The sequence below is a fragment of the Alosa alosa genome, chromosome 13 (assembly GCF_017589495.1).
Source record: "Alosa alosa isolate M-15738 ecotype Scorff River chromosome 13, AALO_Geno_1.1, whole genome shotgun sequence".
In the NCBI taxonomy this organism is placed as follows: domain Eukaryota; kingdom Metazoa; phylum Chordata; class Actinopteri; order Clupeiformes; family Clupeidae; genus Alosa; species Alosa alosa.
In genome coordinates, this window is record NC_063201.1 from 18,932,808 (window position 1) to 18,960,554 (window position 27,747).

Sequence of the window (27,747 nt, forward strand, 5' to 3'; positions counted from 1 at the left end):
GGCGGGTCGTGCATACTATGGAATACAACCCTAGCGGCGCCCCTGGTATGCAGAATGGTTTGCTTTCTCTATGGCACAGTATATTTTATTATTCACCCAAACTGTAAGTATAGCGCTGATCTTCTATTTTGCTATCTGTACGTGCACGCTAGATTGAAACTGCATTGGTCACAAACGGTATTCACAGTATATTTTGTTGCTCTGATTGGTTGCGTCTATCCAATTGTGTGCAGAGGCATTGAATTATGTCCCAATCATGCAGTACCAGACTCAAATTCTGAATAGAATTAAGTATGGCTACTTCAGGTTAGCCCAATAAAACAACATGGCGGTTTGTTTAGAGTAAGGGAAGTGCAGACAGATAGTAAGAGGGACAGAGAACAGCTAGAGAAAGACTGAAAGAGTGGTAGAAAAGGCAGTGCAGCAGGACAACTTTGAAAGCATGAGACAGAGAGAGGGAGAGAGAGAATTGATTCTCCTTGTTCCTTCAGGCGGCCCAGTGGCGTGAGAGAAGAGAGTCCTCATAGGTTACGGGTGCCATGCTGGAAATGTCACGAGAATAGATGGGTCCGCAGCATCCCCACCAAACAAAGGCTGCGATACACAAGGCTGAATGCAACCCCGGGACCACGTCAGCTAGCAGGGGAAAGAAAGTTAGGCTATGGAACTGTTCAGAGATGGATATCTCACAGGGTCAAAACCGATCTACAGTATGAAATCCTTAAGAAATATACTGTAAGATGAGTTAGTGAGGGGTCGCTAAAGGATTTCCATACAGCTTTGATTGCTACAGGTAATCACTGCCACAGTTTCAGTCATGAAACACAAGCTTTTTATAGATGAGATTTCTACCATACTGAGCTTTATTAACTACCCACACAAGAAATTTGAATAAACTGTTGTATAAAAAAACATTTTACAATAACAAAAACAACAAAACAAAAACATCATCTCCTTCCTATTATGTCTAAACTGGGATTTTCTGATCCTTTTTTTTATCTGTGCGACTTGTAAAACAGGTGTAGCTCTGTTAATGGCATTCATTTTGACACAATAGAACTCAGACTCTGGTGTTGTCTGTGAGTCCATTTATTTCCTCCCAAGGCAGGATGCTCTCTCTCTCTCTCTCTCTCTCTCTCTCTCTCTCTCTCTCTCTCTCCCTCTCTCTCTCTCTCTCTCTCTTCATTCCCTCTCTCTCTCTCTCTCTCTCTCGTTCCCTCTCTCTCTTCTTCAGCAGCTGTTTGGGGTTATTGATGACCTCATTAGTATGCTGCCGGAGGCGCGCTGCGCGACTTTGAGAGACGTCCCATATGCAACGGCAACCAACGGCCACCGCCATTGTGCTATGCGTCCCGTGCTGAACAGAGTGTCCTCGCCGGTATTCAAGAGGAAGTCCCAGCTTTCGGTTGAAAGTGAACAGGAAGTGGGACAGATGGGGGTTGTCTTTCAAAAGAGGAAGAGAGAGAGAGAGAGAGAGAAAGAGAGAGAGAGAGAGAAGAGCTCCTGTGTTTAGACCCACAGACCTTTCATTATGTCTCCCACCATTTTCATCCGTCATTTCCAACTGTAGCTTCTGGCTGAGGCAGTTTAAACAAATTTCTCTTTGTGAAAGACCTTGGGCATTGAACTCTGAAGTTGAGGTGAATGGCTCCTGGTGTTGGGTCTAATTAAGCTGGTATAGTATGGGTGGGCTCTGTGGCATGAGAGCCCAAAACTAAGCCGGTTTTATCCCACAGAAGGTGGACGGATATGTGATCTCATTTGACAATATATGGCTCCTAGTCTCAACAAATTGGTGTCGTGTCATTGGCCAGTCATAGTGAGGTTTAGAAGGATTCCTATTACAAAACTCCATTTCAATGGCCAAGTATTTAGCTTTCTGTGGGAGAATATGTTTTGAAGCAGTAGTTTGGTTTTGATATACTGTAAAGGATCTGATAGAATTGATCTTTTAGTGCTTGTATAATATTGCCATGCCAAAGACACTCATATATAATGTTACCATATTTCACCATGGTTCCCTAATCAGTCACATTACTGTCAGGGTCACATAGGGTATTGTCCAATTGATATTACCTTATGCCATTAGACTTCCTTCAGTGTGCCAGTAATGGTAATCCTAATCCATATTAGAACAATATAAAGTCAATATGCTGCTACTCATCAATACTCAGTCTGTTATACTATGATATACTGTATTTACTAGTTGTTACAGTGTAATAACAGTCAACATAACAATAGCCTTTCCACAGATGCAATCAGTTGTTTGTTGAATTGCAAATAATAATTACTCAAAAGCAAGGGGTAAAGGAAACATCCAGATGAATACTCGCACACAATTAAAATCTTGACAATAAACCCTTTTCTGTGGTAGCTCCACAGAACTCCAACCCCTCAGAGTCTTCTCTCCAGCCCAGGACAGCTGTTTCTCAACTCAGCCACCATCAATCGCACTCAGCTAACCCCCCCGGCTACCACTGGCATCTTCCCCGAGACACCAGCGGAGTCTTGCCAAGCCTCTCCAACTGTCACTTTCTTATTCAATATTAATGAGGGCCTCTCGCTGCAAACGGTTGTGTCGGACCATCACTACTACTCCCCCTCTCGGCAGCCCACCCCCCCCCCCCCCCCATTTCTGTTTCTGTTCATCCGAGAGCTGTGCCACGCTACGCCAAGTCCTGCTCTGGCTGTGTGTGTGTGCGACGGCAGCGTTTGTGCAAGTGCCACTCTGGTGACGTGGCCGCGTTTGAAGCCCTTATGAGAAGTGATGGGGGAGGCGAGCCAGTGGCCCGAACTCTCCGTTTGCACACTGACGAAATTGGCCTTCACACCCCATAAAGCCGCCCCTCTCCAGAGTGGAGCGGGCCGACCCCTCGACACCCTGTCCTCGGCGGACGATAAGCAAAGGCTGAGTTCTAATAGATGCCAAAGAAAGAGTGAGAGAGAGTGAGTGAGTGAGAGAGAGAGAGAGAGAGAGAGACAGTGGATCCAGGTGGAAGAGCTGTCATGAGTGGCCTGGTTTTGAGTGATGCACTCTTGGCCTGTTTTCTACCACACTCGTCCACCCTTTTCCGATGGGGAAACGGCGCCAACAAAAAACAAGTTCACAGGTGGAATTCATACTACTGATGGATCACTGACCATACTACAATTTCATGTGCTTTGTGTATGAAAATAAATACACGTCGCCTTAATCAGTCTTACTTGTTTGTCTCCAGAATTCAGAATCCATTAATTCTGTGGAGGTCCTAACTAACATTATGCCATGTATGAATGTCCATGACTAAGCTTTGAGTAATGTGCAATGCTGTAGCGACCGCCTAACCTTTAGCTAATTAATTGTGCAGCTATCATTGTACAATATATTGTAGCGTGTCTAACTTTAACAATGTTATGGTTGGCAGGTTAATGTGTGTACTGTTCTGTGATCGGCTGTGTTACCTGGGCCAGTGTTGGGGTGCCACCCTTTTTTCTTGCCTGTGTTTTGGGAGTAAAATGTTGAGTGAAGGAGGTTGTGAGGCATGTTTGTGGCCAACAACAACCGCAATAAACTGATCATTTCATAGTAGTTTCCTTGCATGTATTTTAATAGCTGTGAATGTTACAATATGAATATGGATATGTGCAGCATTAGCTTATTAGCTAAATAAACTATGCACTAACCAGTTGTGATGGCTGATGGTAGATACTGGAAACTTTGTGTTAAAGCAGCAGTATGATTTTTGGTGTAATTGGAATTGGCTGATATGCTGCGCAAAATAATATAATGTAATAGCTTGTTCCATAGAACAACTATTGTTTAAGTTTGGGATTAGACTTGTCCCTCTGTTGTGAGACCGTTTCAGAGAGATTTGGCAGTTCAGAGAACTGTGAACTGTGCAGTGTGTAATAATTGCAGGGCAACAAAAATAGCCTTTTGATTGACAGCTAGGAAAAGCTCAGTGTGAAAAAAAAAAAGTGCAGTGCTCTCTAATTGCTGACAGGTATAGATAGGTAAATCACTAATGGAACAGTTTTCAATTGAACAACCTACCAGCCTTTGTTCCCTATGTTCTATTTCCTCTTTTTTGACTGTGGCGATAATTCTTTCATTAAATGTTTGAAAATATTTTAACACTGTTGGAAGAAAATTAGTATATTCCTGTGAGAAACACGTGCTTTAGTTTTGGAGAAGGAGTTAAGCTTCCCCCCATTTATACTGCATTGACTGCAAACTCTAGTCCTACAGTACACACATACTCAGACATTCTATATGATAGCTCCTGTGGGAATATACTTTATTAATAGCTGGCTATGGTTTAAACAAACAAAGGCTATTATAAACAATGGAAACAAAATTATTGGTATACATTATATATGCCTACATATCCTTCTGTAACAGTTACACAGGACACAACCTCCTGAAAACTTCCTGTAGACTTTTCTCTTGTCTTTTTCTCAGACAAAATGTTTTTTTCTCTCTATTACAATGAATTAAAAATAATAACATTATACACTGGCTGCTACCCAAACAGGAGAATGGGAATGAGCTGATTCTAAGTTAGGTCTTGATACAGAATTGTAAATCACCTCTTTATGAACCTCTCCCCCTCCTCTGGAAAAGCAGCAAGCCTGGTCCTGGAGGTACTTCAAAGAAACTAGCTCTAGGCACTCAGCAACCTTGGGATAAAACAGTGCGAGCTTTCCCCTCCTCAGGTAGAAAATGAACCAAGGGGATCAGAAGTTCCTGTTTGATGAAGAGCAGAGCGTGGCTTGCACAGCAAATCAAAATGAAATCCTCACCCGCGTGCATTTCTAAACCCGTTGCTCCCGCAACACCGCTGCATGTCTCAAAACACCATGCATCATGCAGTATATCAGTTTCCCTGTCATAAAGTCTAATGTAATGCAGGTAGGTCACTCTTACAATAGAATACACATTGATTACTTCTCTTTCATCTTCTGGGCAAGGGCAGAGTGGAGAGACAGGGCTTTCGCTCTACGTGTTTGTGAGTTGTTCTTTTCATGACAATGCACACTCTGAACTTTTATTAGTGTTTTCGAGCCATAAAATTGAGGGTTGCATAAATCTAGCGTGGCTGTTAACTTGTGAAATGAAAACAAAATCAGTCATTACAAAAATACCATTTGAGCCGGGAGGGCGAAAGATATTAACTGCAAAATGTCATCTCATAAATTACACGTCGCTCTCTCTCTGCCTGAGCTCTCCATTATTTCCAGTCATCATTTCCTAAAGTGGGTAAATCTGCACTGTCAGACCGTCTTATTTCAGTCATTTTCCGTTGTGTCCGTTGTCAGGTACTGCTAAGCCTTGCTCATATCATCCCAAAGCCATGCATATTAATAATTCTGTTTATGCACTATGTGACCATTTTGTCTTGGCTTTTTAGTTTAATTTCTATTCTAAGCAAAGAAATAGATGGCTTGCTTAAAGAAGTATCTTAGAGGAAAGACATGTAGTGTGCATGACTGTGGTATGATGGTGAAGACACCTTCTTGTCATGACAGCGATGCTAGCCTCCCAGGTTTATAGCATAGTTTAGTAAACTCAACCTGTCCATGCGGTGGCAGAATGTGACTTGGTCATTTGCACTGATCACACACTGGCAAATGGAACAGCCGCAGGGGTCATCTCTGAACTTCCCCAGGCACCACCACCTCCCCTCGGATGTCTTCGGCCCTCGTGAAAACTAGAGCTGTTCAGGAAAGTGAGAGAGATGGAGAGAGAGAGAGAGAAACAATGACCTTTCCTTATACCCGCACACCACCATATGTTCTCAGCTCCGGTGTGGGAGCGAAGCAAGCTGAGCCAAGCCAGGCTCATTAGGAGGAGAGTGTGTGTGTGTGTGTGTGTGTGTGTGTGGGGGCGGATATGTATGACTATTCCCTCTCTGGGACCCCCCAGCCAGCAGCGCACTGTAATTACACACACATTCATTATTCACTATTACTAATGTTATTGGGGAGGGCAGCTCCAGAGCGGCAGCCATACTCGTTTGGTCATTCCAATCATCATGTTTCTCTCTCTCTCTGTCTTTCATTTCACCACTCTCTTTCTTAGTACTCATTCTTTCTCTCTCTCTCCCTCTCTTTATCTCTCTCTCATTCCCTCTCTATCTCCCTGTCTGAGTCCCAGTTTCTCTTACTTATCTGTTCATCTCTATCAAGATAGTATTTCCTCAATAACTTCCTCAGCTCAGTCAGTGGCCTATCAGGTTCACGTGGCTTGGGTTACACTGTTCCTCACGATGGGGCTTATGGAACGAGATTACTCTGCCTCGGTGCTGTGCTCCTGTGATGGGAGCGGGTCGCCGGTTGCGGCTGGTATGACTGCGATGGAGACATTGTGATTAATGAGGAAAACATGGGGTCAAAAGGTCACCTCAGCCCCAGGAAATTAAACATGCTCTGCATGTTTAATTATGCATCGGCTAGTGATTACATTAGTATAAGTTCCAGGTGTTTAGGGATTCCATTATCAGGACATTTTATAGCTCTTTATAGAGCAAAAGATGATTGATGATTATGAAGAGGTTAATTTAGGTTGGGTTGCCACTAGGACAAGTGAAAGAAGCCGGGGTGTGTTACATGATACAACAGAGCCTAACTTCAGAATTGAATGTTCTTAACACTCTGAAGTCTACAGTGATTTGTTTTGGTTAAGTGCATTCCATTTATACATTCTAAAATAAAATAGGCCAAAAAGAATGGTAATGCTAAATATGTCAAATATAACTACAGTACTGGTGTGATCTGGTACTGTATTCCAAGCAATAGCACAACTCCATGATTTGGTAGGCTACTGTTGCCTGGGGAGGTGTTATTGAAATACATGGCACTTTGTTGTGAATGCCATTCCCCCATGCTGGGGGACTATTCACAGTGTCTACTTTGGTGTTGGGGAGTGGAAGTGGTTTTGTGTGTGTGTGTGTGTGTGTGTGTGTGTGTGTGTCTGTGTGTGTGTGTGTGTGTGTGTGTGTGTGTGTGTGTGTGTGTGTGTGTGTCTGTGTGTCTGTGTGTGTGTGTGTGTGTGTGTGTGTGTGTGTGTGTGTGTGTGCAGGGTCCTCACTAGAGCAAGTCAGCGGGGCTCCTCTCCTCCACTGCACGGCTCCTTCCCACACCAAGGTCAGCTTTCGCCTCGCCTCCATCACAACCTGGGCCTTCCTCCGGCGGCATGCCCACTCTGCTGGTCGCTTGGCCGGTTACTGCTCCAGTGGAAACGTGTCGGCTCAGCCTCTGGAGGCCCCCCAGAGATGTGCAGCTTGCCGCTTCCTCTCAAACAGGTCGATGGCTCTGGGCTACCCAAGTGCAACAGCTCAGCTCAGGGAGATGGAGAGGAAGGAGGGAACGAGGGATAGAGAGAAAGGAAGAAGGGGGGAGGAAGACCTCAAGGTCACCAGGAGAGAGTTGACCTTGCCTGGACGAGCTGAGCTCACCTCATGGGAGCACACTAAAATCTCCTAAAATCTATGGTGATGTATGGTCGAGTTTTAGCCTGCAATGGATTTTTTTCTATTAGTATTATTATTTTTTACTTAAAAGAGATTATGTTTGATTTTTTCATTTGTCCTTCAAGACATATCCATCTCAGAAATAAATATATTTTTTGCTTTTGTGCTGTTATATTAATAAGATTACATTAAGAAGATGTCTTGCCCTTCAAACAAAAATAATGTACTGACCCACTTTCCGAATAGTAGTAATGCTATTGCAAAGATCATTCTAAACTAGAAATGCAATTCCAAGGAATTACCAGTGCATGAAAATGCTAAAGTTGTGATGTAAAATATCATGTATAGTTAAAACAGATAATACAGAGATGGTTACTACGGTGATGCTAGGATAGACATGGTGGTTGCATAGCTTAATAAAAGATGATAGTTTAAAAGTAGACTGTTTAAAAGCTGAATGTAGATAGTTTAAAAGTTGTTGATAGACAGTAGATAGTTTAAAAGTTGTTGATAGACAGCTAGTTTAATAGATAGTTTAATGATAGTTTAAAGTAGACCGTTTAAAAGTTGTTGACAGACTGGAAGTTTAATGAATGTTGATATTCAAATAGTTTAATGGCTGTGTTTAGGTAGATATTTGACGATAACTATGCTAACTACCATGCTAACAATGCTAACATGCTAACTATGCTAACCATGTGACTTAGCTAACCTAGCTAATCATTTTTAGCAGTTTTGCTAAAAATGTTAACAATGTTAGCAATGTTAACTATGCTAACCATGCTAACTAGCTACAGTAGGTAGGAGTCATAGTTGATGACAAGTGTTGACATAGTTGATGACAAGTTAAAAGTTGTTGATAGACAGCTAGTTTAATAGATAGTTTAATAATAGTTTAAAAGTAGACTGTTTAAAAGTTGAATGCATATAGTTTAAAAGTTTAAAAGTTGAATGTAGATAGTTTAAAATGAGTTGATAGACAGCTAGTTTAATAGATAGATAGTTTAATGATAGTTTAAAAGTAGACCGCTTAAAAGTTGAATGTAAAAAGTTCAGTAGTTTAATGGCTTACATTGTTTAACAGTGGATTATTGTAGAGAGGACTTTTATTTTGAAACAGTTTTGGGCAGAGGAAACAGTTGAATAGGATGTGTAGTCTTAATTGACCCAGATTGTATGCTTAAAGCCTGAGGCTGCAGGTGGCCTGAACACCTGCCATAGGATTCTAATTGCTTAAAGGTGCGATTTGTAGGATTGTTACCGAACGTTCTGTAGGCCAAAATCAAAACACCGGTGAACGTTCTCAAGACTACCAGATGCGAGCCTCTTCTGGGTTGCCAGATGTAATGAAGACTTAGCTAACGTTAGTTGACCTGCATCTGCTTTAATGTTTCTCATGACCCAGCTACACATTACGGAAACAGTAACAAAAAATACCTCTCTAACCAACGTAACATATTTAGCTGAAGTTAGTGATGCAGATGAAGTTTAGCCTAGGCTACCTGAGAAATATGGCCAGCTCTCGTCAGACTTGATATTCTTAGCTTGATCTAAGACGTCACCATCTCAGGAAGCTCCTCCGATGTCCACTTAATTTGTTTCCTGTTTTAATTTTGGAAATGTTCCTGCCTCTCGTAGGCGTTCATGACTACAACTGACAGCTGTTGACAGTTGGCCTTTGCTAATTTGGCAACCCAAATAGGAGGACGCGCTAGCTCATTATTAATACACTATTCTAGAATTAATCGTTCAAAACATAAACGAAAATTCCAAGAGATTCCGCCCCGTAACTCATTTTTTTCATGGGTTTTACGGGTTAGAGTCATGTTGTCAAATAAGCCATTACTTCAATTCATCGTGTTTCCTTACTCTCTGACAACATATGGTGATCATTTTTGGAATGGTTACAGTTTATTTTCCATTATTTCCTACATACTGGACCTTTAATGGCCGTATTATGATGTCATAATCGGCAATGTTAAGTCTATGGGGATTTTTAAAAAGTTTTTCTTTAATAGTTTAAAAAGTATAAAAGTTTCAAAGTTGAAAAGACATAGCAACCCAATCTGTTTGAAGACCTACGTTACAAAGTTTGAACGAAGTTTCTAAGTTAAACTGTTCAAGAGAAATTGCGTACGGAAAAAGTGGTAAGCGGAATAATAAGAAGTTGCCTAGGAAGAACAGTACAGTGCATTTTCATGCACTGTAATAACATAACAGTGCTCTCACTCTATCTATTCCATGTGTTTTCATTGCTACTGTTTCCCGTATTTGGTCATATGCACCTGCCCTTGAATTTCTTCATTCTTCTCAGTTATTCATTTTGGGGAGTATATTTCCCCACACTGTTCACATTTGTGAATACCAGAATTAGTTGGAAATAGACCTGCTTTCCTTTTTGATTTGAACTTGTTTGGCTTTATTTGAAACCATTTGATGCCACAGATCTCTCTCTCTCTCTCACTCACTCACACTGACTCTCATAGACACACACACACACACACACACACACATACAATCTCTCTCTTTTCTGTCATAGTGCTGTTTCCTCTGCAGGGTCTGTACGGTCTCAGTGATATTGAGAGACAGTACATCTCATTATTATGAATGGGCCCCTGCCTGCCTCTCATTACACACCTGCTGCCAGTCAGATGTATGGTCCCTATGCTCCCCAACCTCACAGCAGAGGGGTCCACAACCTCCTCTCCGGTCAGATTTAAGCCCCATTATGCAAGAATTCTTATTAACCCCTTGTGACCACTTTTCATCAAACACTGGGCTTCCCTTTAGTGTCATTTGCAGGGTTGATTTAATTTCATTAATTAAATGCACTACATTTGTCTTTTTATGTATCTCCTAGTAAAGCGATCACTTAAAGCTATTGAGACTCAAGACCAGTGTCAAATAACTAGATAGATCCAGACAGGTCTGATGTTCCTTCATGCACACTAAACCAATGTCTCTGTTATGATTATTTTGTCAGTGACAAGTATGATGAACAGGATATTGTACTTTGTAGTTGATGGGCTTTACATACTGTCTCGGCACCTGGGGTGATGAAAAAAGGAAGTTTTCACAGACCATCCTCCGTTTCATGTGTCCTTTCATAACAACAGGACAAGGCTATCCTGTTTTAAATAGACACATGATCGCTCAGAGCCGCAGGCTTAGAGTTTTAAATGATATACCCCGACAGACACGTAAGCTCTCCATATGTCATGGTATGTTCACCTTTTGCCTTGTCCAACGATCCCATCACTTATTCAATGAGCTTCCTTTTTAAAGACCTGCGGTCTGTCACCCTGAGCAATGATGGGTGGCTTCACAGCGCAGCTGAAGAACGCTCGCCACCAAGAGCTGTGAGAACGCCAAAGAGCTGCTCCATCTCCGTCCTCTTACGCCGCCATGTAAACGGCTGGCTTAGCGGCGCCGAGCGTATCACTTGAGCACCTGAGCCTGCATCTTTTGAAGTGCGAGACGAGTGAGCATGAAATGCACTCAGGACTCCGAGGCGCTTTATCGGCGAGCCATTGAGCTCGGCCCGAAGCTTACTTCAAAGGGAGTCGCTCCTCCAGAGCCAATGAATTAATCGCTAGGCCACCGCGAAGAGGAAACAAACTTCTTCAGGTCATTCACCACTCTGACAAGCTGTAAAGTGTGTTTGTTTCTGAGGATGTGGGGAAAGCTCTTTCATGAGCTAATCGCCACAGGAGGTTTGGTGATTGAGTTGATTAACCTCCCCTGTCCTATTTGACCTGCATGTGAGAAAACTTTTTTTTTAAAGGGCCTAGCAGTTGATTCCCAGGAAACTTGATCTTGGATCAATTCAATTGGTATCAACTAGGGCTGTCAAAATAACTGATTCATTTTGATTAATTAATTTGAGAAAAAATAACTGATTAAAAAAATTAGTGCAGATTAATCGATTCCATATGACCTCTGACCCTGAGCCGTTCTAGTCAGTAAAAATTAGTCTGTAAAATGAAGGAGAGAGAAGAAAACATGCTGCCTGGATCATTGATTGGAACATTTACTTTTACAAAATGGCCTGATGGTGTTGATAAAAAATAAAGTGTTGAAAATAAAGTCCTCTGCAATGTCTGCAGCAAGGAATTTGCATATCACCGGAGTTCATCAACACTATAGTTGCACATCAATGCAAAGAAATAAGTGTTGACATTGAGGGCAGTGTTAATTAATTTTCATTGTGTCCCCTAGGTTACTGTATATCTGTGGCCTGAAATGCCTTGTATGTGGGAAAAAAAAAAAAACTTCTTCCCGAAGCACATTTGAATTTATTTCCTCAGCATATTAGGTCATATCATAGATTATTATGGCAATTATTTGAACAGTGAAAATAATAATACGCGTTTTTGAACTTTAATGTCACTAATGCTGATTATTCCATGATTCATTTGAATTTAAATATTTAAAATACCTTCACAGCTAAAATTATATATGTGATTAATTTAGATTAAATAATCACAGAGTATGTAATTAATTAGATTATTTTTTTTAATCGATTGACAGCCCTAGTATCAACATATTTATGGAAATGGTCACACTTCTGTAAATATTAGTGCAATTTAGTGTCATTTGCACTTCTATTCAGGATGTTAAATGCAACGATTTGACAAAAAAACATGAAGGAATAGAAAAAAGTAATAATACATTAATATATTAATTTAGGGCAAGTCATAATCATATAATAATTTACTGTTACACTTTTTTGTGTTTATATCAGCTGTGCCCTTCGATGAACACTTTATGTTCCATGGCATACTATCAATGTGTTAGATCAAGACCAGCTGGTTTCTTAATAAGGATTTACCAAGAATACATGACCAATTCAGTAAGAATAAAAAAATAAAAATAAAATAAGGACATAATAAATGCGTAATTATACAGACCTTATGGCATACTAATACATATGCATTAGCTATGTGAACGGCAAACATTTTCCCTAACTAAAAATAACAAAACATATGTGTTTTGTATATTGCATGAAAACAAATTAAATTATATAATTTCCTTATAATAAATAAATAATAAACGACAATCGTCTATTAATTTTCTTCAAAAGCAGTTTCTCTCTGAAGCATCAAATGACAAAACTGTGCTGAGTTCTGATAAGACCCTTCAAAGCTCAACGGTATAGTCATCATTCTACACCACAGTAAAGAAGGGGTGATTTGGGATGAAGACAGCAGACGGAAAGTCCTGTACATTTTTTTTATTTAAAATTTTAAAATCATATAACCCATACAGTAACCTGTACAATTGAATTATTCACAGTGTGTTGAAAAGAAAAAAAATATTCCTTCAGTTGCCTTTTTGACGTATACTTCAATTGATTTTTTTTTTATTTTTTAGATAATAGTGGTTATCTCTTAACACATACAGCTACTAGGAAAACAAAATGCTCATACAAAACATTACAAAAACTATATTCATAGAAATTCAGCATGTCCACAAAGAAAACCCTGGTCGGTACCAAATGTATGAAGTGTTTGTGGATTCCTGTGAAATCATAACCAACTAGCCAAACATGTTAAATAAATTGATGCACCCTACTATCAGTTGATTTTTAACCACTTTTTACCACCATCAAATGGGAAATGAGTTTTGGAAAAAAGAAGATTAATTGTCATTTCTTTCATACAATTTAGCAAAACAGTATACACATTGTTATAAAAGATGTTTATGCTTTGTAAATAGGACTGATTTGTATTACCCAAACTAAATCTTCTATATTTTTTCCTGTCATTTAATATACAGTAGATACAAATTGACATTTGATAACAATTCAGCAATTCTACTCACAATATAACAGATTTGTTCATTTCAGGGAGGAATGCAAGCATAATTGATCCAGAGGTTGACAATTATATAATCTTGAACTATATATTTAAAAGGACCCGCATGGAGCCCTTAAAGGTTCTTTGGCTTTGCTTCAGATGAACCATCTCTGCAGCAACGGCTTGCATACTTCAAACCCCAATAGTTGCTTTATGTGGCTGCTAACAACTTAAAAGGGTTGTAGAATCTATAAGAAGGTTCTCTGAAGGGAAGCCAAAAAAAACTTTCTTTTTGTCCCTCCAAAAGTGAATCTCAAATAAGAAAATCATCCAACATCTGATTACCCAATGCACAAATGCACTAAGTTGATTATGGAAAAAAGGACAACAAATCCACAGACACAATCATCCTGTAAAGCACTTCTTATCTATCCAAACCTACTACTCAGGGAATCCATCTCTACAGTAGAGTTAGATATATCTTACAAGACATGAACTGGTTGTACAGTGTGATTGCAAGCCATCACTTCTGGAGAAGGGGTAAGGCATTAGAGAAAGCAACATTGCCATTTGCCTATTCAGTTCATTATACAGTACAGTATGTCATGGTCTGCAGATTGCATTTAACATACATTTATACATATATTTTGTCTCTTAAAATTACCATGGGAGGTTGGACATGGGGAAAGGAGGGTGATGTCAAACTCCCAAAAATAATATAATGTTAATTATATACCTCTATAAAGTTGAATTTACCAAAATACAGTTACTTTTCTGCCATCTAATATATCCTCTACTTTGCCAGAGAGATTTAAAATTACTTAGGATTTGAATAACACTTGCCATTGAAAAAACACTGAGTCAAATGAGTTCAAGAAATATCTGTTATTATTTTGTCTACACCAATGAAGGTAAATTGGGGTAGTCAAAATGAAAAGCCAATGCTTCAATCACTTCCTCTTAACTGTGTGGACCTCATAGAGGCATGCTGTTCTATAGAGCTACCTGGACAGAGAGGTGATTCTTTTAACACAGATTATATGTGTCGCTCCACACACACACACACACTCTCTTACACACACACACACACACACTGATGCTGAAGGGACTACACTCAACATGCAGTGCTCTGGCTGTTTTTTGTCTCTGCACTGGTCACCTCTCCACCATGCCCCTCAGGTTGCGGCCTCTACCCCTGGAGTCAGCCCAGTGCTGGCCCAAGTCTGGTCTGGATGTGGTACTAACCCACTCTACCTTCCAGAAGCTATCCAAAGGCAGAGTCTGTTCCCATTTAATTTACTAATGCAGTGCCCATACAAGACATGGCTGCAGGCGCATCACATTCGGCGCTAGTCGTCATATTGCTGAGGTCGAGATTTGCCTAAATGTTTTTTTTTTTTGTCCCTACAGGCACACTGTATCCAGAGCCCCAGGTTTGGTTTGAGCCTGCAGCAGGTCTCGCGCTGACACACACATACTCTGTTGCTACCTACGTTTATTCCCATGGCTTGATTAATGTCTTTGATCCCTCATGATTACGGACACTTGATGCTTGGTACTTGATTATACTTAAAATTCAAAATGGGCAACAGCCTAATGTGAAAGCAGAGTGGACCAGGAAAGGATAGCTGACAGGCAGACAGACAGAGAGACAGACAAGCCCCACTCAAAGCTGGATGCCGGCAGCTATGCCTTGCCTTGTCAACCAGCACTCTGGCAGATTGAAGAGCCTCCCCAGGCACAAAGCAGCGGGCTGGGGGCAGCACCAGACGGTCAGGCCAGTCTGCCACGGACCTCTCAGATCAGCACTGCAAAATGAATAAGCTAAATGGGGTGCAAACGCCAAGGACATCTACCGGACATTTGACACAAGTACAGGAACAGGTGAACACACACACTCACACTCACACACACACGCACACAAAAACACACACGCACACACACACAGGAGAGAGAAAGAGAGATGCAGAGAGAGAGGAAGTAGGAAAAGTAGAGCAAGAGAGAGAGAGAGAGAGAGAGAGAGAGAGAGAGAGAGAGAGAGAGAGAGAGAGAGAATAGAGAGAGTGATGGGAACATGAAGGTGATGGCTTCTGATGAAAATGACCCCTCTTCGTCTCCAGGCCCCAAACTCTGATGCACTTTGGAGGGTGAAGAGGGGTCCCACGAGCTGCACACAGGGGCGTGGACTGGACTGCCCACTCAACTCACTTCATTAGTGCTATGGGCTTGCTGGGGTAGTGCTACTGGTGACTGTGTTTTATCGACCACAGGACAGACTGACTAAACAGGGCTAACACGCTGTTCTATAAGGAATTCTTAAAATGAGCTGTTACATCAGCATTTTAAATGATTTTTCGACTGATGTATATGAATATACCTATAGACATTGGGACAGTCAAACCCCTGAAGAAAACTGTGGTTTTTTTTTTTTTTCAAAAATAGTGAATAGCCTCTTAGTATATTTTATCAGTAATAGCCACTTACCACAATGTCTCTAACAGTGGACCAAAAAGATTAGAAACATACTATATTTTTCCTGGTGAAAAGATAATTCATATGCAAGGCTGATTTCACCTTTTAAGTACAGCTGAAAGTCAAACCCTTATAAAAACAAAACATAAAACGGGAGCCACATATTGTTCATGGCTGTGGATGTCTTTTATGTTCATTATGTAATAAGCAGACACTAGGGAGAGACTTGTGTTATGTCTGTCCAGTGCACTTTCACAATGCTTATATTCATGACACCATGTCACAGGCAGATCTTTGGCAATCGGTGAGTCACTCTCTTGGTCGTGGTTATCATGTCCTCTGTTGTTGCTTCAGTGTATGAATGTTTGAAATGCCTGCACACCAACAATGTAGCAAAGCACAAATCAATCAAAATCACCTCTGACCCTGACTTAAGTACAAGGAGGGGTTGTGGGGTGAGGGCATAACACACACAACTCACATCTTATTTCTGGGTATGAAAGAAGTCTCTAAAAATCCCCTAACTTGTTTTTTTTATTGTGTTGCTTGGGAGATGTCAACCCTGTTCACTTTGTGCATTCGTCTTCTCATCTGGCGGAGATCCTTGGCCGAGCTGTCCGGGTCGTGCAGGAGAGAATTCGGGAGAAACTCACAAGGCCAAGCGCTGACCGGTAGCGAACGTCGCCTAGGCGACGTCACTTTCCCAGCTGGCTCATATGCACCCAATCTGACTCTCGTGTCTGTCGCAGTCGACCCGGCGTCCTTCGACAGCCACGCTAGAGATCTCGGCCCTTTCTGCACAGTTTGAAAACCTATTTCCCCGCGTCCCACAACCAGGACAGGGCTGCATCATTTCACCACAGAATCACAGGAGTGTCTGCTTGTATTTTTAAACAAAGCTGAAAACCCACAACACTGATTGGAAAGAATCTAATGTGCTGTGTTTTGGCCTCTTGAATTTCCCAACAAAACGTTAACCCCCGTTCTGTCTCTCTCTAGTTCATTTATTGCCATGCTTACAGAAGCCAGTTAGTTGTCAGTCCGTATTCTGTGAATCCGTTGAAGTGTGTCTTAAAATATTACTTTATACTACTTTGTTGACATTAGGGCGCTGTCTATTTCATTGATTACTTAATGGTTGTGTTTGTCGCCTCATACGTAAACATTGGACATTGGTTGTAGACAGTTTCTCTTTCGTTATTTGTTTGTGTGTTTGTGGTCTGGTTTGTCTGTTTTTAAGTTTACCGTAGTTGTTTCCTCTGAATGTCTGCCATCACAGAAAGGACACGGAGCGTCCTCCCTCTCTCTCGCGGGTGGGGTAGAGTGGCTTGAGGATGTGGTCGGTGGTGCTTGCGTGGTTGACGGTGGCGGTGCCGCCACCGGCGCCGCTGCCTCCGTTCTGGCTGGCGTGCATCGCCGTCGTCATGGTCTGCGTCATTGTGGTCGTCGGGTGGTGGTTTCGTAGGTCTCTGCGGCTGAGTGTGAACGTGGCGAAGCCCTCCGGCAGCGTGCCGTAGTCCCTGGCGTCGCCGGCCGCTGCTCCGGGCACATGCCGCAGGTGCCCGTCCCCCAGGCACGTCATGGAAACACGGGCGTCATCCCGGCGCTGCAGCTCAGGCTGTCCTTTCCCGGCAGGCGACGGTCGTTGTAGGTGTGCATGTTGATCACCGCGTCCGTCTTCACCGTGAGCGGCCCCAGCGACGGTGGCGGCGGCGACAGCGGGAGGGAGGCCAGCGGCTGGTGAGGCTTGTGCTTCACGCGCCTCTCGCAGGTGAACGACAGTCTGATCTCGTCCACCACCGCATTGCAGAAAGACCTCTTGAGGGAAAAAAAGGCCCCAGGAAGGAGGAGGACACAGGCCACACAAGAGAGAGGTAGTAAGTACAACGCCGTCACCGCACCAACATCAACATCAACAGCTGTGTGTGTGTGTGTGTGTTTTATGTGTCACTGATTTGTGGGTTTGCACATTTATGGGATCTCTCTCTCTCTCTCTCTCTCTCTCTCTCTCTCTCCTGCCTGTCAGCATTAAGAGTGTTTTATGTAGATAGATATCACATCCTACATACACAAAAGCTGTTTGATAGGCTGCATAACACAAATTAGCAAATTATCTTTATTATTATACATTAATTTCCATGTTGCCATGGCATTCTGCAATATGATATTTAATTTCATAATTGAATATATTATATTTGTTATGTTTTTTACAATCAATACAATCATAGTAAGGTTGATGTAGTCTCAGGAAACCATATAACCCTATACAACACCATTGGATAAGATTAATCAACTATTTGAGAATATTAAGAGCCATATTAAGCTTGACAGAGAACCACAAACATTACAACATTGCAGTTTCACCATAATGCCATTTAATGAACTATTATTATACGGCTCTTCACAATGCTAGTAGAACGCTAGCATGGTGCGTCAGGGTGTGTTTCGCCCTGTCAGGACTTTCTCGATAATGACCGGCATTCTATACATTATCCCTTACGGAAATCTTTATCCTTTTGATAATGACTGCCTGTGCCTGTAAATATGACATTTGCCATGTTTGAAAAGCACTTTATATTTATATCGGATCACCCCCTATTAGCACCAGTCCCGTGTTTCCGTCCTCTTACGTGTATGTGTCACTTACTATTCATTTCTATACAAACTAAGACGGCTGATTCCTAAAGAAATGCAAGCACCCACACCAAGTGTATCTAAATTAACTATGTACTGTACCAAAAATTACATTTTACCATGACTCGTAGAGCTATAAACAGTCTTGTAAGGCTGTGTGTACAAATACGCTTGGAGCTCCAGTGGAATTTTGAGGTAGCAACGAGAATTCTCAGTCTAACCGTTCATGTGCCATTGAAAGGGTGGAAGTAGACGACCCACTAGGCCAGCACTAACCTCCGAGCGCGGTAAACAAAATACGGATATTTCAGGCAGTAAAAGCTCTGGTAAGAACCAAACCAGATTTTGAATCTGGTTTGGTTTGAATTTAGAATTTTCGGACGAAATGGGTGATAAATGGAGGTGTTACGATAGGTCAGTCATTTAATATCAGTGTCCTGGTATTCCATGTTTATCTCTATAGTTTCACATTATACAGATAACTACTAAATAGGCCATCATCCACTATTTTTTAGAATCTGTTTAGATACATTAAAGTGGAAGAGAGAAAGAGAGCACAGTATCATTTAACTTCAGATATATTTGCGTACATATTTTATTTGCCTGTAAAAGCCAGACCTTCCTCTTCAAATTAGGGCCCTTTTCTTGCAACATGATACGCAGTTTGTTGTACCATATTTATCTGTCTGTGCAGAGAATTGTGGTATGAATAACCTAATGCCTTTAAAACTGGTCTCATTAGGTCTTATTTGTCTCTCTGTTCTGCTCTCTGCAGTGATTTAGCTCCTCTACCTCCCCTCTCCCATCCTCCTTAGTCTTTCAGAAGGACAATAATGACGCTCTTTCATATCAAAGTGCACAGTCATGGGAAAGCACCTAAGTGACTTTTGAGCTGTAATTTCCTTGAGCAGAGTCATTTTGATGGCACCCGCTTTTGGAAACATATTACTAGCATTTAATGTGCTCAGCGATGTCGAAAATATGCTTGAGAATGATGCAAACCAGGAGAAAAAAAGGGCAAAACTATGAAATATGATGCGCAAGTCAAATAACTGTGTAAGGTATCACTTTTGGAATCCAGGGCTTAGATATGACGCGTCAGTCAAGGCTTTTGATGTTCTACATAAATATCTCGTTGCCGAAATAGCAAAGGTATCTCTGGAACATCTGCTTGAGAAATGTCAAATGATCGGCAGCTTCCGAGTCAGCCAGCTGACTTTGTTATGTGAGTAGCGCTTTGATTGTGGCATTCTAGCTCCTTATCCCCTTAGAAGTTAAAATCCTGACATATTACACAAACAAACACTATTTCTCTTCAGGATAAAGATGTTGACAATCTGCAACACCCCAGACATGTGCATTTCAGACACTTTTATCTTATTTGTTCAACAAGCCTAGACTATTTTTCATGTCAGTAAATATTGTTATTGTTGTCCTTCGTAGGCGGATGTCGCATCTTTAAATAAACCTAAGACATTTCAGGGTATATTTTTAATCCCCTGAACTGGGCACCCGAAGGTGTCTCAGAATTTATCAGAATTTATTCCAGAATGGATCTTCTGACAGCCAGGCTACATTGAACAAGATGCTTCCACTTTAATCAATGAATCTGGCTACACCATATGTGAGAGTGACACATATGCCCCACAGCGATTCCCAAAAATAGACTAATATCCTATTCATTCTTTCATTCAGCACATGCATTTCGTGAATGCTCCGCTTGCCTCTCGTGTTCAGTGTAGCGCTGTCTGCAGGATGCATCTTGAAACTTGCATCCTAATGCAACCTAGAACACGCCTCGGCATGCACCCTATTGCAACCTAGAACACGCCTCGCCATGCGTCCTATTGCAACCTAGAACACGCCTCGCCATGCGTCCTATTGCAACCTAGAACACGCCTCGCCATGTGTCCTATTGCAACCTAGAACACGCCTCGCCATGCGTCCTATTGCAACCTAGAACACGCCTCGGCATGTGTCCTAATACAACCTAGAACACGCCTCGGCATGTGTCCTAATACAACCGGGAACGCGCCTCAGAATAAACGTGCCTCGGGATGCGTGCCACTCACCTGCTCCCTCTCCGCTGTCTTCCTTAGCTTGTAGACGAACTCGCCGATGGCCACAAAGACGGACAGCACCAGGCCCGAGGCCAGCACGATGAAGATGCCGCCCAGGTTCTGGATGCTCATGGGCCCGGCCTCGTAGCGGGTCTCCTGTTGACAGTGGTCCCCGTTCCACCACTTCTCCTTCAGCATGTGCAGACGCCCATCCTCCATGATACTCAAGATGGCGATGCTCACTTTGTCACGGTACGGCGAGCCTTTTGGGGAAAATCGAGAGAGAGAGAAAGAGAGAGAATGAGAGAGAGAGAACGAGAGAGGACACAAGGTCCACATAAAATCTAGTTAGCATTGATTTGGTTTCTGCGATACCAACAGAAAGGAGAAAAGGCCATAATGTATACAGAGAAATACTGGGTGCTTTAACCTAAACAAATGGCTACACCAAAATATGAGCTCATTAAGTCACCATCTTCTGCACAATAAACGCATGACATCAATGCTCTATCTTAGTGTTACATGCATTATGGGCTCCATATGTTGTGCAATTAAAGATTAATGATCAACAGAACCCCCCCGGTCTCAGTGGGCCATCCATACCACGGCATCAGACCGCATTACCCCGCCTGCCCCCCCCAAACCCCCTTCTGATATGCTTGCGGCTTACCCTTGGGCGTGCCGATGCCATAGCCTTTGCTGTCGATGATGCCTCCCACTTTGGTGAGGTTGCAGTTCCGGCGGGTGACGTAGTCTATGGTGGTGGACTCCATCAGCAGGGCGTAGTCGGACTTCAGGACCCGCTGGATGCCGTCCTCGATGGATTTGACCAGCGAAGTGCTCTGCCGGCTGCTCATGAACGCCCACATCTTCTCGAAGGTGGACACCCTGGACCTCTGTGTAGGGGGCAAGATTTCATACATCACTCACATTGTACATTACATTACAGTGAGACCCTGTTGCCTGTACCAAGGGCGACTTAAGGCTTCCACACAGCTTTGGACTGTCTGGACTCTATTACACTCCTGTCCTCTGGCAAGAAGAGGATTGGATCGGAAGGACCCTCTTCAGTCTTCACACAAGAATACAGTGTGAATCAGTAGAGCTGACAGCTTCTAAATGTTAAATAAGCTGGCTGGTCTAAGTCAAAGGGAATGGAAGGTGACAAGGTATTATTTCTAAAGTGCTGCAATGTCTTTCCTCTGATAAATACAGTATAAGTTTATGTTTGCCTTGTTCAAAGAAGAGCTAGTCTTTGCAGGGACACCACATCCGTTATTTAACTGTGAAACAAACATGGTTTAGTTCAATGCTCTTGTCACTGACCCAGAAATGTTGTCACCAACAAATAGAAGCTTAGAAATAGATATATGTATTGCAATGTGAAAGCCTGGCATTTTTCAAATACAGTTTTTTTCTCAAGTCTGCTTGCTCTGTTACACCCATAAACCAGTTGATTTTCAGTCGACACTCTTGTTGTTGACACTGTTCTCTTAACCTTGAACACCTCCTATTCTTTCTGACACTTAAATGCTATTTTCCTCCATGTCTAGTGGCTTAATTGAAAGTGGATGAGGATCTGCCTGAGCCTTGCACTCTGACAGAATGAATAAATGACAGAAAGACAAAACTGACAGTCACCTTTTCAAATAGCCCACAGTAGTTGTTTCCTTTCTTGCATAGACTTTTATGTATATTTATTTATATATCAAAATCGAGCACCAACACATTTCTGAACTGAACAAAAAAAAACACCCTTTGTAGCTGAAGGGTTAATGAGAAAACTGTTGATGGTGGCAATAACGGTGTGTCTCTGTTATGGCAGACTGTTATGGACCGTCTGACATTTCATGCTATTGTACGCTGAGGTTACATTAGATGCCATGGCTAATCTTAGATAATTACCAGCTTGGTTCTCTCCTCAGAATCTGAGGTGACAGACGAGCTAGAAACACTCAGCCTGACGGCCTCTCACATTTGGAATCAGAACACAGTAAATTAACCTCCCCCCTTTCTCTTTCTCTCTCAGGTTGAGCTTGGGAAATTGCCCCTCGGAATCTGTGTGAACTGCGACAACAAAATCAGTTCCACGCCACCTGTGTCAATAAGTTCCGGTCCAACTTGCAAGTGCTCTTTCTCTATCTCTCTCTCTCTCTCTCTCTCTCTCTCTCTCTCTCTCTCTCTCTCACACACACACACACACACACACACACACACACACACACACACACACACACACACACACACTCTCTCTCTCTCTCTCTCTCTATCTCTATCTCTCTGTCGGTGCAGAGGAGTGGGAGGTACTTCAGATGAAGGGCTCCAAAAGCTCTGCAGTAATTACTGACACCTGCCTATATAATCTCATCATCTTTAGTGCTGCAATCACACATGAAGAAGGAGAAATCAAATGAAGTAAATCCAGGACAGTCACTGGATCAGACAAACAATATGCAATGATTTCAAATGCATACAGATGACAATAGCTGCTCTTTGGGAATGATAACATGCAATGCAAAATGCAGCATCGCATTACAATTAGCTCTCAAGGAGCAGAATGCCAGTTGGATTGAGCACCAGAAAACTGTGATAATTGTACCGGTAGTGCTCTGCCCCCTACAAATCACGTTGAAAGCATTGTCACTGACTTTTAGAGAACACTGGATCGAGCATCTTATTTTACAGCTGACACCATTTTTCTTAAAACCACTTGTGTTTACTTTGGGAAACTGAGCCAGTGTGGGCAAATCACGTAAAAGGTTTTTGCAGCAGGATATTTTGTATGTTACAGCTACAATAAAACATATACTGGCATAAACATATGATAAAGTTGTTTAATATACTTAAGAACGTTGTGAATTGTTGCATGTAAGTCTAGGTGACAGGCACGGAAATGTATGTAAGTATATATACTCTTTTGATCCTGTGAGAGAAATTTGGTCTTTGCATTTGTCCCAATCCGTGAATTAGTGAAACACACAGTGAGGTGAAGCACACACTAATCCCGGCGCAGTGAGCTGCCTGCAACAACAGGTGTGCTCGGGGAGCAGTGAGGGGTTAGGTGCCTTGCTCAAGGGCACTTCAGCTGTGCCTACCGGTCGGGGTTCGAACCGGCAACCCTCTGGTTTCAAGTCCGAAGCGCTAACCAGTAGGCCACGGCTGCCCCTCAAAAGCATGGCGCCATGGAAAATATGTTGTCCTTATTGTTGATAGGATAAGAACATTAAGTCGCTCGATCCAATGTTCTTTGAGATCAGTTGTTTCAACATACGCAATGCAGGATCTGACTAAAGCATCAATGGCTTGCCAGAACCACCCTCAATGAATATCATTCTTGCCTTGTTGTTGACAGAAATTCTGTTGCCATGACAATTAAAAATTGTAAAGTGAGAAATATGTACTTTTTTGTTGTATAGCTACAGTGTATCAGAGAGAAAACTTAAAATAATAAAATAATGTACGGAAAAAAAAAACCTTCGGGTAAAAGCTCAAAGTTTGGAATAGAAATTCATTAAGATGGCATACTTCAAACGGCCCACAGAAGTGGAGAAACTGCGGTGCAGGAGACTTCGCTTTTGGGAATTAAGATCTAACTAGATATGAGACAGTGTGTGGGGGAGTGACTCTGTTTGCGGCACAGTATAGGTTTCTGAAACGTGCAGGGAGTCGAGAGAAAGGCCTTTTTGAAAAGTTCTCTGCAATTGGAATACATAATAAACAACAAGACAGTTTTAATCCATAATTCCCAGCTTTTTGTACATTTGGTTTTAGGGGGACATGAGGGGTACTGAAAAGCTCAGGTGAGCCACTGAGACATCAAATTGGCCCACCTTAAAGAAAGTCATGGTGGCTCCATCCCGCACCACGCCGTACTCGATCTTGGTCTGCTTGGCCAGGTCGTCGGCCGAGTCTACAGGCGAGTCCATGCGCTCCACGGTGAGGAAGGCGGCCAGGTTGGCCGTGTATGAGGAGATAATGATGAGGGTGAAGAACCACCAGATGCCACCAATGATCCTTGTAGACAGGGCTTTGGGCATCAGCTCTGAGCCTTTACAGAGAAGGGCAAAAGATTGGGTTAGATGATGCTAGATTCAATTTTAAAGTCCATTAATAAACATGTAAGTCATGCATGAATTAAACATTGGATGCAGTTTTTATAAGTGACTCATATTTGTAAGTAATCTACTAGTGTTATATGATGGAAAAATAACTAACCATTTATTAATAACTTGGGAATCAGTTATTAAGCATTTACAATATGTTTTAAGTGGCTTGTAATTTTATTAAAATTACTATTTTAATTTACTACAATAGTAAATAGTTAACTAGCCATTTTGTAAATGGTTTGTTAACACACCTTTTTATAAAGCATTACCCGTTATTTTAAGGAGAAACTATTATCTAAATAAGCTGCTCCAAGTATGCTTACATCAGAAGCATCCATTGAGCCATATTAAAATTGTTTTTCCCGCACAGACCTCAGAGGTCAAGGTCGCCACATACAATAAACTAATACGAGAGTGGTAAAATTCAGGGGTTTGATAAAGAGGCTTTATGAACGCGGGAAGAAAAGGCCAAATGCTAACCACAACACACCCCGTGGGTTTAAAACAGCTAATCAGCACAGCATAAAAGAGAGAGCATAATTCAGGAGAGCGAGCGGTATCCAGGACTCTCTCATAAAAGTGATGGATGCTAGCCTAGTCTCCCTAGCCAGTTCATGCCAACAGAATGCTAAAAAAGCCAGTAAGAGAGGACTAAGGAGCTGGCCAGACAGCACCTTTTTTGGGAACAAATAGAATTTTAAGCGGGCTGTAATAGCTAAAAACGGGCATGGTGGTAAAACACAGAGGGAGGGAAAGCAGAGAAGGTGTGTGTGTGTGTGTGTGTGTGGGGGGGGGGGGGGGGTGGAATGACTCCTGAAATGGTGGTATGCAGTGAGGTCAAGATGCCCTCTAGTAAGAAAAAAAATGTCTCAAGACAGTCACTTACGCCCAGGGAATTGCACTTCTAACACAGTTAACATGGAGTGCTTACGACTTAGACGTGTACCGCATACAGTTTGAGAATTGTGATTTATTTCCATTTCTTTAGAAGAAAAAATTCTACAAACGGATTTGCTGAGTTACTTTATATGTTTTAGCAGCATGCATGCTGACTGAACACTAAGTCTCCAAACCTCTGTGAGGTTATGAAGGTGTAATAAATGCAGAAAACTTAGAAATGAAATTAACCACAAGAAGCTGAATTAGTAAATAACCACATGTAAATATAAGAAAATCCCTAAAACGGAATGTGATTAATCGATTTAAAACCATGAGGCTTGTTTCAAGGCTTAGCTTTGCACATCAAAGAAGTGTGTACCCCCCTATATGGAATCTCATCTCATATGGAAACAACATCAGTGTTATCATATGTGTCTCAGGTAATTCCAAAAACACTACAAAAATGATACTTCTGAAAACAGGCCCTGTGAGGTGTAAAACCCTTCATATGTGTCTATTTATAATGTCCATATGCGCCATAAAACATTATATTCCTATGTATGCCTTCTTAATCACCTCATAAGCATTAATCATTTTTAAGGAAACATATGTTCATGGAAATAAAAAAAGCTATTTGTCAAAATTACAAGGTGTTGACAATTGGCATGTTTGGTAGTAATGTCAGTGATGTTTCTAGTTCTACTGTTGGACTTTCCAAATTGGCATTTGGGAACAAAGCAGAGATGTGACTCGATTTAAAGCTACCACAAGAGCAAATGGATACAGCACCAAATGGAACACAATGACACAAATGAAAAGTAAACAACACAGAAAGGGGTGTTGGAGAGCCGACAGTGGACAGACATAGTCAGTCTCAGGAAACTACATAAAAATGAGGCATTACCCAGATTAGAGATAATGAATTAAATAAATGCAGCTCTCCAAATCCCCATTACCATCTTTTTCTTTCTGCACTTTTCTTTATTTTCCTCTCTCTTTCATTATCCCTGCTCTCTCTCTCATTCTGTCTCTTTCTCTTTTGATCTTTCTTGATCTTGCTTTCTCTTCTTCCCTAGCTCTCTAGCCTTATTCTCTTTCCTTGTCTTGCTTTCTCTCCTTCTACCCCCATCCTCTCCCCCCTCCCCATCCCCCCCCCTCCCCCCCTCCCCATCCTCTCCCCCCCCTCATGTTCATAAAAAAAACGATTCAGTACGATTCGATGCAATGCGATTCGATGCAATTTGATGCAGTTCAAGAATGGAAAGCATTCTAAAAGATTTTTTATCATTTACTCAAGGTGCACATTAATTTTATATTATCAGTTATCATGGTCATGGTTGTCAATTAGGCAAAAAAATGTGTTAATATGATTATATAAACTGAGGTTTGTTTCATATACTGTATTGAAATGAAAAAAGAATAGTCTACATTTCAGTCAAACACAGCAGCCAAATACAACATAACATTTTTTATAGACTTTATAGATTTTATAGAGTTATATCTGATTGTTTTCATGGAGCTGTAGCCTTGTTGAGGTAAGACAATACCGAAATAAAATAAAACAGTGCTTAACCCTTAAAAGGTGTTCGGGTCTGTGGGACCCGTTTTCAGTTTTTAGCTTCATTAAAATGATACAAATAATTATTTTTTTAAACCAAGATTCATTGGCCTTGGCTCATTTTCTATGAGGAACATAAATCAGAAAACATTTTCAATGAACCCCCCTGCATACCCCCCCTTCACATTTATATTACACACAGGATGTTCGGGTCCACTGGACCCGGAACTAGTTCAAGTGTGGAAATCAGGTCCTGTGTGTTTGTGTGTCAGAGGGTTTTGATGGTGGTGCAGAGAAAATAGTTTCAAAGAAATGAGGATAACATTTCTGAAAATTCAGAGTCCGACACTGAGTTTGAAGAGGAGGATAATAATCAGCCAGCTCCGAAATGTAAAAGAGCCTCAGGACTAACCCTTCAGCAGGCCTGCCCCAGGACCATCCCGTGAGCAGGCAGGACCAGCCCGCAATCGGTCAGGACCAGCCTGTGAGCAGCCAGGACCAGCCCGCAAGCAGCCAGCCCCAGGACCAGCCCGCAATCAGCCAGGACCAGCCTGTGAGCAGCCAGGACCAGCCCGCAATCAGCCAGGACCAGCCTGTGAGCAGCCGGGACCAGCCCGCAAGCAGCCAGCCCCAGGACCAACCCGTGAGCAGCTAGCCCCAGGACCATCCAGTGAGCAGCCAGGACCAGCCCGCAAGCAGCCAGCCCCAGGACCAACCCGTGAGCAGCTAGCTGTAGGACTACCCCGTCAGCCTACATCGAAACGCAAGTGAACCTCAGGACCAGCCCAC

General features: G+C 42.0%; 1 protein-coding gene across 1 annotated transcript in view; it reads right to left on the bottom strand.

Annotated features, from left to right (window-relative positions):
- Positions 1-12,669: 12,669 nt before the first annotated feature.
- The window catches only part of grik3 (glutamate ionotropic receptor kainate type subunit 3), a 111,985-nt gene continuing 96,907 nt past the window's right edge, over positions 12,670-27,747 (bottom strand). The window contains exons 13-16 of the mRNA XM_048260367.1: positions 24,246-24,463; positions 21,086-21,311; positions 20,428-20,678; positions 12,670-17,537 (exon numbers count right to left, since the gene is read on the bottom strand). Coding sequence (XP_048116324.1) covers positions 16,995-17,537; positions 20,428-20,678; positions 21,086-21,311; positions 24,246-24,463 — 1,238 coding nt within the window. The 3' untranslated portion in view covers positions 12,670-16,994. The remainder of the gene's footprint in view (positions 17,538-20,427; positions 20,679-21,085; positions 21,312-24,245; positions 24,464-27,747) is intronic.